General features: G+C 37.2%; 1 protein-coding gene and 1 pseudogene across 1 annotated transcript; both read left to right on the top strand.

The window, feature by feature from the left end:
* The first annotated feature begins 533 nt into the window (after positions 1 to 533).
* LOC147498986 (small nucleolar RNA R71) lies at positions 534 to 627 on the top strand (annotated as a pseudogene).
* A 4,867-nt stretch (positions 628 to 5,494) lies between these two features.
* On the top strand, positions 5,495 to 12,157 carry LOC147498985 (autophagy-related protein 18a-like). Its single transcript, XM_086560803.1, has 5 exons — positions 5,495 to 6,484; positions 9,331 to 9,529; positions 11,352 to 11,478; positions 11,663 to 11,989; positions 12,077 to 12,157. The coding sequence occupies exons 1-4, from the start codon at positions 5,579 to 5,581 to the stop codon at positions 11,751 to 11,753; spliced, it is 1,323 nt and encodes a 440-aa protein (XP_086416929.1). The 5' UTR covers positions 5,495 to 5,578; the 3' UTR covers positions 11,754 to 11,989; positions 12,077 to 12,157.
* Positions 12,158 to 13,472: the final 1,315 nt, after the last annotated feature.

The following is a 13,472-nucleotide window of genomic DNA, read 5'->3' as shown; positions in this document are numbered from 1 at the left end:
GTGGAGCTTGGTTAAAACTGTGCGTTGGCCTAACATATTGATTATTGTACCCTGGAGGTGTGACGTGTTGGTTATTTCTCCAACCGAAGTTGGGATTTCGTCTCCAAGGGGCGTTAGGTTCACTATTAATGGAACAAGCATGTTCATAGGCTATAGGACAGTGGGAGTCGGGATGCTGAGGGCTCCAACAGAAACTACATGGATTTGAATTTACATTCATGACGGGGATAGGCTTTTGTTGAACAGAAATGGCCTCTACCTTTTTGTGAGTGATTCGATTAGAGTTTTAAGCTTCGGGATCGTGTTTAATTTCAAACTTACCGGCGGCCTTAATCAGATTTGATGAACTAAGCGGGCGGTGGATATCGTCACTACCCCCAGTTGTTATTTAAAACTTTAGTTTGATCCTCTAAAATTTATAAGCCTCCGAGGCTCCTTTACTTAGAAAACTATCCCCATTCATTATGTCTAGGACTTCTTTATGGTGGTGTAGAAGTCCTTTGAAAAAGGCACGAACTAATGTGTCTTTCGCTAAATTATGATGTGGACACTCTATAAGGAGATCGGTGAAACGATTCCAAGCCTCAAAAAATGATTCATGAGGATTTTGTCGAAAAAAATGAATCTTGGAAAGCATCTCATCCATCTTTAGGGGTGGGTAAAAATGTTCCATAAACAGCTGAACAAGTTTAGCCCACGAGTCCACAGAATTAGGCGTTTGGGCAGTTAACCAAGACGCCGCCTTATCGGCTAAGGTGAAAGGGAATACCCTGAGTTTAATTTGTTTTGCACCAACCATAGGATGGTGGAATGTTGTTAGGACTTGTTCAATCCTACGCATGTGCTAATAAGGTTTTTCATGGTCTAAACCGTGAAAAACGGGTAACAAATTAAAAATATTTGGGGGATTCGAAATCCCCAGATTACTCTAGAAGAACGATGCAAGATTTGGGGCTATCGCTCAAGGCTTTATAAAAGTCTGAGAGAGGAGTCTCTCCTTCGTCGGGCATTGTGTCAGGTGGTGTGTGTGAAATAGTAGCTAGAGGTGTAGTGGGTGGTATACTAGATAGAATTGTTTGTTGACGTTGTTGTGTGATTACGTTTGGTGTTTTTGTTCGACCAGACCTTAATCTCATACAAGGCTAAACCAAATTTAGCTAAACACATCAACACTCCAAACAATTCTGATATACTAGTATAAACCTCTAACAGGAGATGTGAGGTGCGGAAGAAAGGAATACCTGATTGCGTCCTTGTTTCGCTTATGAATAGCGTCTTGTTTACGCGTGTTCAGTGTATATAACTAGTTAGACACTGAAAAACTTGAAAAATCAAAGTTCGAATCAAACCTGTGGAAATTCGGCAAAAGTCAGCTCAGGGCGCGGGTGCGCTCGCTTACGGCGCGGTCGCGCTCCGTGTAACTCCAAGTTACAGTGTTTTAGGGGCGGGTTTTCGAGATGGGGCGGTCGCTCAAGGTTCCAGTTTATGGGCGAGGTGCGCCGCTTAGAGGCTTGGGTTAAGCTCCGTGTATTTTTTCGCTTGAACTTTTCAATCTTGAAACGGACAACCCACGGTATGAATCAAACAAGGGTGGGTGGGTGAAATGGGACTTTAAGAAGAGTTGTTATACTACTCACGAAAACAATGCGAAAAGTGAAACTAAGATGGCGGGCGCCATTTGATAAAACATAAAATTGATAATTTACCTACGAAATGAACGATGAAACTCAAAACGTAAGTAAACTAAAACTATCTTATGTGTCTATATTTTATCAAAGATTCTACTGTCAATCCTATGAGATATAGTGGAGTAGATGATTCGTTCCACTCCTAGTCCTTCCGCATCTTTGTGTTCTCTACACGATAAGTAATCTACTCTAAAAGTCTAATGAGAGATTTACGAAATGGCAACTAGACTACGATGCAACTACCCACAAGATGCAACTAGTCGACTATTAGAACAACTATGGGAATGCTACGTTGATTCTATGATAAGGAGTTAGAGGGGATTGATTCCACCTTAACTTCGACTTAACCCTACTAACGACGAATCGTCGTAATAATCTGAATGCTTCTTGTGAATAACTGGGTTACTCCTAATCCCTAATTACACATGGCATTTCTACCAATTCATAACTAGCATATAAACGATTACACCCATTCTCATGGTGAACTAATCGTTTCTAGAGTGGAAAGGAAATTACGACGACTCTACGATAATCGGAATCAAGCTTTCATCAAGGCTTCTCAACCCCCTCAATGGAGGTTTAGCCGAGAATCATCACGCTATCATTCCCAATGGAATTCAAACAAGACATGATATAAAGATTGAAACTTTGCTTATTTAAACTCAATTCAAAACTACTAATGCAATAATTGAATTTAACTAATAATGACAAATAATTAAATCTACGAATTGAAATTAAACAATTAATGGAAATGAAACTAGATTATGGAGAACACTATTTTATTAATCTAATGAATAATAAAACAATGAATCAAATACTAAATTAATAATCTAACTAATCTAGGTCTAGCTATCTACATAGTAAGGGAATTTAGATCTACACAATTATAAATGACAAGAATCGAAATTGACAAACTAGCTATTTTATTAATCAAACTAATTAAGAATAATGATTCTAAGAGTTTAATCTAAAACAAGAATTTAATTTAAACTAAACTTAATTTTATTACATGAAAACTAGATCTATAATTATCTATAGTTTTAGGTCTAACTAACTACCATTAACAAAGAGCTAAGCTTTTGTTTTTATATGTTCAGATCCAAAAATCGTGCATGGGCTTGGAGCCATGTTTTGGGCCAGAGAATCAGGCCCAAAACCCAATTCTTTCAGTCTAAAAAGGCCTCTTCAGCTGTAGTTGGCTTCAACAGACTTTTCGTCCACTTTTGCTCCTCTGATTGGGTCAAGGCTTAGACCATTGGAAAGCTCTTTTTGAGCCGGTCGTTTTGACATAAGGTAGGCCCCATTCCGAGGTCTGAGTCCAAAGATCTGACCTTCCGGAAGTTCTCACGACTTTGTGTCTTTGTTTCTACCCGCGTCGACTTTTCAGCTTTTGACCGGGCTTCAGAAAGGCTTTGTCTTCTTGAATCTTGGCCTTTAATCACGGAACTCCTTAGTAACCGACCTTTGTTCCTTTATCTCGCTAAAGTGGCACATTTCTGCACATAATGGACTTTGAAGCCTGAAATGCATAAAAACACGTAATCAGTGTTAACTCTTAATTATTACTCACATAATTGGTCTAAAAGTATGACTGTTACAGGGTTAAAACTACAGTTTTGGGCTCTTATCAGCTATCATTGAGGAGGACCCAACAATGCTCAAATTGAAAGTGTGTGTTATGAGCCAACATATATATTGTTTTTGCCTCGGCCAACCGATTTTGGATTGTTGTGCCACTTCTTGCAGTCCTCTCCGAAGAGGAGATAATTCCCGCCTACCGATTACAAGATTTTTGGATGTCTCCAAATCGAGTGGACACCAAATCGTTGCTTCTCTTGTTGTTTTCGCCAACTCTCTCTCGAAATTTCTCTAATATTCTCTCTCAATAATGTGTGAGTCGTTGCCCCGCACCAACAATTGGATCTTCATTAACATATATCCATGCTTTGCAAAGAGCCTCGTCTTCTTGAAATGAAAAATTGGTGGACCTTGTAGATTTCTTTCCTTTTAATGTGGTTGCATGTTCATTTGGATCCATTGTTGTACTGGAGTAGTGATTGTTGTAGTTGGAGTAGATAGAAATTTTATGAGAATTAGGGAGCAAATAGTGAGAGAGTTGTGTGAAATAGTTGCTATAAATTTGTAATTTCAAAAAAACTAGCCGTTTCTAGCAGTTGGGATGTCTGGACTAGATAGACGGCAGAGTTTCTGCCGTCCGTTACAACTTAACATACGGACGACAGAGTTTCAGCCGTCTGTCTCCCAAACTTAATAGCTGCTAAAAAGTGTCGTTGGAATGGTTTTTGGAGCTTGGGATGCCAAATTTGGTTGGGCCTGCTAAAAGGCCTATGTGACACTTTTTAGCGTCCCATTATAGCAGTCCTCCATTGGACTTGCTCTAATGGCACAATATTTGATTGCAGTTGCATGCATAATGCGGATTTATTTGATAGATAACTAAGGAAGACTTATTGTAAAAGATGGAAGTATATGTTATTTTTCCATTTCAGAATAGCCCAAGGGCGGGGGTCAATACACGACGAGCCATTACATTGTTCCAATTTTCAGAAAGCTTGGGGTTTCAATGAAACAAATAGATGAAAATTAGGTATTGAATTTTCAAGAATTGAAATTCAGGAAAACCCACTGACCAAAACATGAAAAAACCAAACCCCAACAATGAAACCTCACAAAACTCAAAACCTCTCAAGGATCGAATTGAGCATCAAACTAGCATTTTCTCAGGAGAATAATCATTGATGTTGAATTAAAAGCAAAACCCTTGGACAAATTAAACTTCAAAAGCAAGAGAAAATATGATTTTTTTTTTTTTTTTTTTTTTAGTTATCTTTTACTTTTAGTAAAAGAAAGTGGGAGATGGAAAGAGATTGAGAGGGGGGCGGAAAGAGAAAGGACTCTGTGGATTTATGTTAATTAAAGACACGTAATTAATATTAAGTGAGCATTTATTGTGTGGGCGTACAATTCAAAACGGCGTGAATTTGGTTTTTTAATTAACCACCACATGAAATGACCGATTACTCCTATTAAATAGTGTTAAGCAACATTTTAATTGAAGGACAATATCGGTACTACGAATTTACATGGATGTAAAAAGACCAAATAGTCATTCTTAATAGTATTTAGGTGCTTGATTTAATTATTCATTTCGGGGTATTATGTGTAAGAAAAATACCGGGATGAATTTAAGAGTCCATGTTAGTTATAGGAGATACTACTAGTAGAGATAAAAAGAATGTATACTTGGCATCTTGATGAGAGTGAATAGTGATGCACAGAGAGTGCATGTGCCCCTTGCATTTAAAACATCGATCTATGTCCATAATTTGTCAGGGGGATTTGGGATTAGGGAGGGAATCGGGTCGGGTTTGATCCAAATCCGACTCGATTTGAATTCGAATAGTTCGGGTTCGGGTCAATTTTCATATCTGTTTATTTATTCGGGTTGGGTTCAAATTTGGGTATGTCGGATTCGATTCGGATATAATTTTTGGGTTTTTTTTTTAATTTTTAGTGTTATCCGATCGGGTTCGGTTTGGGTTTGGGTTAGATTTGAGTTGAAGGTTTTGGTTTTATTTAGATTCGGATTAAGATATTGTCAAACTATTTTGGTTCAGATTCGGATGTAACCATATCCGACCCGAACCCGACCCGTTATCCGCCCTACTACCAAGGAATTGTACGGAATTTTACGAAAGTTAAAACTCACTTATCGATAAAAAAAAAATCTAGGACATTTTATTTTTATTAAAATGCCCCCTTGGCCCTTGCGAGGAAGTTGAGGATAAATCTCCAAAATCTAACATTTGCTGACACAACGAAAAAAAAAAAGGACTAAACATTTATCCAAATTCCATTTATACCCTTCCATGGCTGCACTGACCACCTGTTCACCATCTTCTTCACCACCATGGCAAATTCAAGACCAAACCTCAAATCCCATTTCCCCACCTCCCAATATCCTCCTTCCCCTTCCACAGAATGACTCACCACCTTTTTCTGACCACAACAACATCCATGAACCCGAACCCGAAGAAGAAGAATCTGCCCAACCCAATTTCACACTCATTTCCTACGTGGAAAACCCAAACCCGAATGACCCAAGTTCTCATTTAGAGGTATCTTCATATCCTTCTTTATTACATCTTTCATTTAATCAAGATCATGGATGTTTTGCAGTTGGAACAGATAATGGTTTCCGTATATTTAACTGTGATCCATTTCGTGAAATATTTCGTAGAGATTTCGGTCGTGGTGGTGGTATTGGTGTTGTCGAAATGTTATTTAGATGTAATATATTAGCTATAGTTGGTGGTGGTGGTGGTGGTGGACTTAATCTTCAATATCCACTTAACAAAGTTATGATATGGGATGATCATCAAAACAGATGTATAGGGGAACTTTCGTTTCGATCGGATGTTAAGGCGGTTAGATTGCGAAGAGATAGAGTGGTTGTTGTACTTGAACACAAGATTATGGTGTATAATTTTGCTGATTTGAAGCTATTGCATCAAATCGAGACTAGATTGAATCCTAAAGGACTTTGCGAGGTTTCTCAAGGGTCGGGTTCGTTTGTACTTGTTTGTCCTGGGTTGCAAAAGGGGCAAGTTAGAGTTGAGCATTATGGTTCGAAGCGGACGAAGTTTATTGTTGCTCATGATTCGAGGATTGCGTGTTTTGCGCTTACGCAGGATGGGCAGATTGTTGCTACTTGTAGTAGTAAGGGGACTCTTGTTAGGATATTCAATACATTGGATGGAACACTATTGCAAGAGGTATGGATTGAAATTTTATGCATACGTTATTAATCATAACTGTACTGTTTTTGGACTATTTCATGCTAAGTGCTTTGTTTCATAGCTCCTTTGACATGTGCTCAAAACTCTCTCTAAGTTTTCAATTTTATTTTTTCCATTCTCTGAATTTGGGTGAATGTGAATTGTGGCATTTTAGTTTTTTCAGAATTGAAGCGTTGTTAATCCATCACTTGTTAGAGCTGATAATATGCAGAGTTGTTTCTAACATGTGCTATATTTGAGCAACATGGTTATGTTTACCATTTTGTTCCCATCATTGTTGAATCCTTGATCAACAAATCATGCTTGCATGGTTCGAGACATAGTCGAGTGGATAAATGTAAGGTGTCTGTGTTGATCATAGAGCTAAAACTAGAGTTCCTTTTGAATTAAAAGTAGCACATTAAGCTTGGTTGATCTGACATGAGATATGTATGTGATGATCAAGCTAAAACATAGCTTGATTGGACATGCAATATGTATTCATAATCGGTGATATAGGTCAATGAAGCAGAGCTTTCCTCTTAGTAGTTGAGTAAAATTTTGATGATATAGATTAAGACTGTAGCTCGTTTTTCCGTAAATGCAGATTCAAGAATTTGAATGCGCTCCATTCTAAAATTCTTAGCTAGAAAGCCAGTGCTAGAGGTGCTTTTTCAGTGCCCTTGTGTTTTCATCCTCTTTCTTGGAAAACTACAATGCTTGTTTTAAGATATGAATTGGGCAATAGTGTATAAAGAGCTAAGCATTTAAAGTCGGTTTTTGAAACTAATCGGTCGAGGAGCGATATGCGATTAATCAGCAATTTAATCGGTTATATCGGATGTATATATTTAACACTTTTAAAATATATAATAATATAATCATACAAGATATTTCTAAATAGTTATCCGAAATACAACAAAAAAATCAAATTCTCATAATCATATTTAACCAACTCAATTTTAGAATACTACATAGATGCCAAACACAACAATTATGTTAAATATTTAAAGGAATAATTTGTATATTTAACATTTTTTAAGAGGATAAAATCAGTAAACTCTTAGCTTTGTGTGTTTATTAGGTTCCATTATTATTAATACGATTTAAGAATCCAATTTGTTAATTTTACGTATTTTTTTTAGTGGGGAACCGATATTTTCAATAATTTTTTTTCTCAGTTTAGTGAGAAATCGGTAATTTTGGCCGATTAATGGGTCAATTCGGTGATTAAATCGGTTAAGTGAGAAAAGTTTAAAAATCGGTAAAAACTAATTGGGTTACAAGCGATACGCGATTAATCGGTGATTAATCGGCCGATATAACCGATATTGATAGCATAGATAAAGAGATGCATTCCATTTTGCTGAAAATCATGAAATGTATCCATAAGCAGTAATTACTTTGGCTTATATACTGATCTTCATAGGCATCCCCAGCTTTGTGTCTCATACCATTTTTTTGAGGAGTATCTATTTATATCTTCAATGCTGCCACAGGCCAAGGCTTTTCTGTTTCTTCAGTAAGCAAACTTTCTCCGAAGATATAGAAACATATTTAATACCCTTTGGTAAATCACCATAGAACCCTCGTGGGCATCTGTAATTGGTAGGTCACTTAGCCGGTTAGAGAAAAGAAAAAGGGAAACAATTGGGAGCATGAGATGCTCACAGTTCTTCCCTTTGTTAAATTTTCCTCTGCCATGTACCTAAGCGCCAAGAAATTTTTTAATGATCAGACTTATACTCTCTTGGACTTTTACCTAGACATCAACACAAGATAATTATATTTCATAGGGAAGCCTAGCCCTGTGACGAGCCACAACATTCTACGATTCATGGATATTTGGTCTGTGCCTACTCCAAAAAGAAGCTCTAAACATTTATCTTTCTTATAGTGGAGGCAAATTTTCTTCATTTTATATATTCTTAAGATTGTTTCAAAATCCTTAATGCTGAGCCATAGTCGAGGAGCTTAGGTGTTCTCATCTGGTAGCTTTGACACCTTGGCATGTCAGCGAAGCGTACACCTCTGACTATATAATTTTTCCCAAAACCAATGCTGTAATGGGGAATGTTACACTAATCATCACAGGCTTTCTAAATCCACCTTTCACATCATTATTGCAATGTCAAGTCTTATTCTTGAGTTCAGACATTCATTTCCTCAAAGAGATGCTTCCTTGGTTTGGTCTGCTAGGATGTAGTTGAAACTCGAAAAGAAAAATTAAGATAAAATGCAGAGCAATCATATATGCAAGTTCAAGTTAAGCCTATGAATTATGTTGACCTGTTGTGGAAGTGTATTAAGATATATCCACCTTTCAGGATTAGAGTCAAAGTTACATTGTGCTCTTTACGGTATTACCTAGAAACTCTTTACGGTAGCCATGGTACTTGTGCTCCTAAGTTACATTGACACAGATACGTGTGAATACGGATACAAAGTTTCTGACACAGAAATATATAAAAAAAAAAATGAGGTATATCACATAGTGGGTTTGCAAGAAAATGCTAAAACGTCTACTTGGTGAGAAAACATGAATTTGCTACCTCCTCTAGTGGTGGGTTTTGCAGTTTTTTGTTAAAATATTTCCATTTTCTGTAGTCGTTGAAATTTGATGCCTTTTTTTTATCTTATTTTATTCTTTTTCATTTTCTCAATTTTCAAAATTGTTATATTCCAGTTTCTTGTATTACTGTTCGAGAATGATTCTTCAGCCTGCATTATATTTTGTGTAAAACTTATTGTTTTCTAAGCTCTCACACAAGTTTAGACAGACTTACAGATATGTTAGTCACTACCTATGATTGACAGTGCAATTATTTGGATATTCAATTTAGGTACGAAGGGGTGCAGATAGAGCAGAGATTTACAGTCTGGCTTTCTCTCCCACTGCACAGTGGCTCGCAGTCTCAAGTGACAAGGGCACAGTTCATGTCTTTGGCCTCAAGGTTAATTCAGCAATGGAAAGGAATGAGAAGCCACACAGTTCATCTGAATCCAATATCTCTGCAAGTCTATCTTTGTCCTTTATTAAAGGTGATATTCTTTACTTTGGCACAAGAACTGCAACAGGGATTGCTATATGTTATGCATGTCTTTTTATTTGTTCAAGTGAGTATGGCTGGACATCATCTTGCTAAGATGACCAGTGTTAAATATCCTCTTATCAATGTTTTAATTTTTAAAATATGTTTGAAGTTTATTCATTGAGGCTATCATCTATGCATGTTCTGTTTAGTTTAAGAGTCATATGGGTTTGAGAAGATCAGAAGATCTCCCTTCATGGCTTTTTTAATTTTCGTTTTGAAAATTATGTGGTGAAATATTGACACTGGCAGTGGAGAATAAGTTCTGAAAGTGTTCATTCTTGTGGTCACTTGGTTAGAGGTCTGTATGGTTAGATAAGCCAATTGTTATTATATCCCTGTGGCCTTGTGGGAGACAGTGTGTAAATAAAACATGGCAATTGAACCAATTTGCTTAAGATTTTTGACCCAGAGGGATTCCCTGTATGATGGGTTGTGAAGTACTTTTGACAGTGTGTAAAGCATATTTACGCCACGCGGAAGATGTCCCATAATTCTACTTTAGTTGTGTGGTGGGCCTAGGCCCACTGGGAGGGTTCGGGGGCAGCGCACCCATCCCAAATATTTTAGGCAGTTTCTATTATTGTAATCGCTGATTTTCATATCTATATATAGAAGTGATACAAGGCCAAATCTATTAAGGCCGTATCCTCTTTATCTCCAAACTTCTTCTCCATTAACATAGACACAATTTCACTCCAAATAACTGGATTAATAATACCAAGCCCTCCTTGTTTACTGTATAGAATATTCTCCCTGCATGCCTGATGCATCTTTGATTCCAAAGAAACTTGATACAAATCTTTGATACCTTCAATAGAACCCCCTTGGAAGTATAAATGTCCTGGCCCAATACGAGTGAAATGAGGATAAAATGGAGTAGATTAGTTGAAATCTGTCTGCATGGCTCAAATTGCATAAGTCCAATTTGTAATATTACCAGTTATTTTTTCACAAGAGGGAGTCGATATCTTATACTTAGTCTAGAAGAAACTAGAGGAAGACCTGAGTATTTAAAGGGAGGCCCTCTGACTTGGACACCAAGAACACTAGCCAGTGCATTGCAAACATACTTCCAACTAATTTTCTTACAAGTTTTCCTGGCCCAATCTTATCTCTTTTGTCCAATATTCTTACAATTTTTAGTTAAAACCAGCATCCGTCTTCAGTGCTCAATGGAGTTGCACCGTTTTCCTCCTTTGATATCTCTCCCTCTGCTAGTTTGTGTTGTGTAAATGTAAATTATCTTTATTTTTCGTTTCTTCGTTCGCCATGATTGCATTTGCTTGGGGAGGATCCCTCTCTCCCTACAGTTAGAGTGGGTAATCAAATGCATCAAAGCGGGGTGTGGAGTTCTCTCTTCAAGAGCTCGATTACTTTTGATTGCTCAAATGTCCTGCCCTCATTTCCCCCTATCCTTGTAGATGAATATGCTGATGTTCCCCCAATTATTATAGAACAAGGTCGCAATATGTGGAATGATTGTTTAGTGGTGTCCTTAATAGGAAAAAAGCTAACTTTTAACCTTGTGAAAAATGCGATTGAGAAATCATGGAGCCGCAAAAGTAGTTTTGATGCTACATACAGAATTTGTATTACTTCACTTCCTAGTTTTATGATGAATATGATAAGAAAAAAATGATTAATGGAGGACCCATATTTATTTCCGGCTGCATGTCGGTTTAGACTACTAAGAATATTTGTTCCAAAAAACTTAGCCTTTTCGATGGAGTGGTTGATTTAGTATTAACGTCTCTTTGCTCGTTTTGCAGGGGTACTGCCGAAGTATTTTAGTTCAGAGTGGTCAGTTGCTCAGTTCCGCCTGCATGAAGGATCCCAGTACATCGTTGCTTTCGGACATCAGAAGAACACCATTGTGATTCTTGGTTTGGATGGAAGGTAAGCATACTTCATTTTTTTTTCCACAGATCACCTTGTGTTCACTTAATCTTCCAAATCCGTCTTGTTAGAAAACCAATATGTTTCTTCTATCACCCTTGTGGCTTTCTTATTATTTCCCCCCACCCCCTCTTTTAAGCCAAAAAAATCATGTGTTAATAGCACGCAATGTGGATCATTGCAGCTTTTATAGGTGTGAGTTCAATCCGGAGAGCGGAGGAGAGATGATCCAGCTGGAGTATTACAACTTCCTAAAGCCACAGGAAACTTTTTAGAAAATTGGATACTTCTTTCACTTCCCATCTTGTTTGCTGCCATCATTTTCACGAAACAGAAGTGTATAGTATATTTGAAGGGGTCGTTAATCGACAGGTGTTGAAAGGTTCGAACTGTCTTGAACTGTTGTTTGTATATAAAATGTAAATGTAGATATACGTCTAATAAGTGTGCAATTCTGTTAGCATTTCTACCTTCTAGTAACGAGTCATGTAATCTCTTTATACCTCCTCCAGTAGATATACGTCTAATAAGTGTGCAATTCTGTTAGCATTTCTACCTTCTAGTAACGAGTCATGTAATCTCTTTATACCTCCTCCAGATAGGGCAATTGCAAACATATGTTGAGGAGGATTAACTTTTTTTTAAAAAATAAGTGACCAATCTAACCCATCTTTTGAAATTTTCCAGTGTTTCAATTGTTTATCTTTTCGTATTTAATAAAGAATATATATATACTCTTAACCATATTAAATTATGAGTATTATCTCAAATTTATAAAAAATTTGTTGTCTGTAATTGGGTATCAGTTAGTGTAATTCGTTTGACTTTTAATTATACAACTTGGATCTTTATACCTGCATAATAGCTAGCAATGTTTCAGAATTTAAAAAATGTCTTGCGCTTGAGGCTTACGCCTCGCATCAAGGGCTAGCCAAAAGCCTCGCGTCGTGCTTCCACGTTTTAAAACATTTATTCAAATCAAGTTCTAGATACTTAAATAGTTAGATAAGGTGGTTGTTGCTTACATACAGCCCAAACAACTATGTGCTAATAGCATCTTTAGGAGAGCTACCAAAAAAACACCAAAATTTTGAACAAAAAAAACACCAAACCAAAAAAACACTAAGCAATTTTAAGAGTAACATCAAAATTTCACCAAGCAACTACGCGGTTTTGCCAAAACCGCGCCACTAAAGCCCAACTGACAGGCCCAAGCCCACGCGGTTTTCAGAACACCGCGTGCTACTTCTATATAAACAGCTCCAAAGCCGCGCAGTTCAGTCATTTTCACCTCTTCTCACAATTATAAAACCCTCTCCTTGGTTAAAAAACAAAACAAAAACCTACCTAAACTCTTAAAATTTGATATGGAACTTTTTGAACTTTTCGACGGTGATGATTGGCAGTACATAGACGACATTGGCGATGAACCTGAGGAAGTAGAATACGGTGGGGGAGAAGAACCCGAGGATGTCGCGCCGACTGATAGACATCCCTATGTACTGGAGTATCAGATGAACGACTTCGATTGACAATTTGCACCTGGAGAAGCACTTGATATGGAAGTTGTGTCTTCTACACGTGATACAAAACATGTGTCGAGTGCAGTGGCTAATACTTAGGTAATTAATTAGTTTTGATTAAATATTTTGAATATTAATTAGTTGAGTTGGACCAATTAATTATTTATCTTATACGCATTATTTTTTTTCATAATATCAACATGTTATTGACTACCGAGTTAGATCGGCTTTACATGGTGTTAGAGAGTGGTGGAAGGTTATTAAGAGTTTGGATGAGTTTGTACATAATAGAGATAGTATTTTGTATACACCTTTGGGTCTTTTGGTTGATATGGATTATGAGAAGGTTGATTGGGCAGTGGTCATAGCTTTAGTAGAAAGATGGTGGAGTAGAACTCATACATTTCATTTTCCTTGTGCGGAGTTAGGGTTCACACCACTAGACTTCACTATGATTTCTGGGTTGAGTAT

This window comes from Coptis chinensis, chromosome 5, assembly GCF_015680905.1.
Source record: "Coptis chinensis isolate HL-2020 chromosome 5, ASM1568090v1, whole genome shotgun sequence".
Lineage (NCBI taxonomy): Eukaryota > Viridiplantae > Streptophyta > Magnoliopsida > Ranunculales > Ranunculaceae > Coptis > Coptis chinensis.
This window is presented reverse-complemented; position numbering and strand designations above follow the sequence as displayed.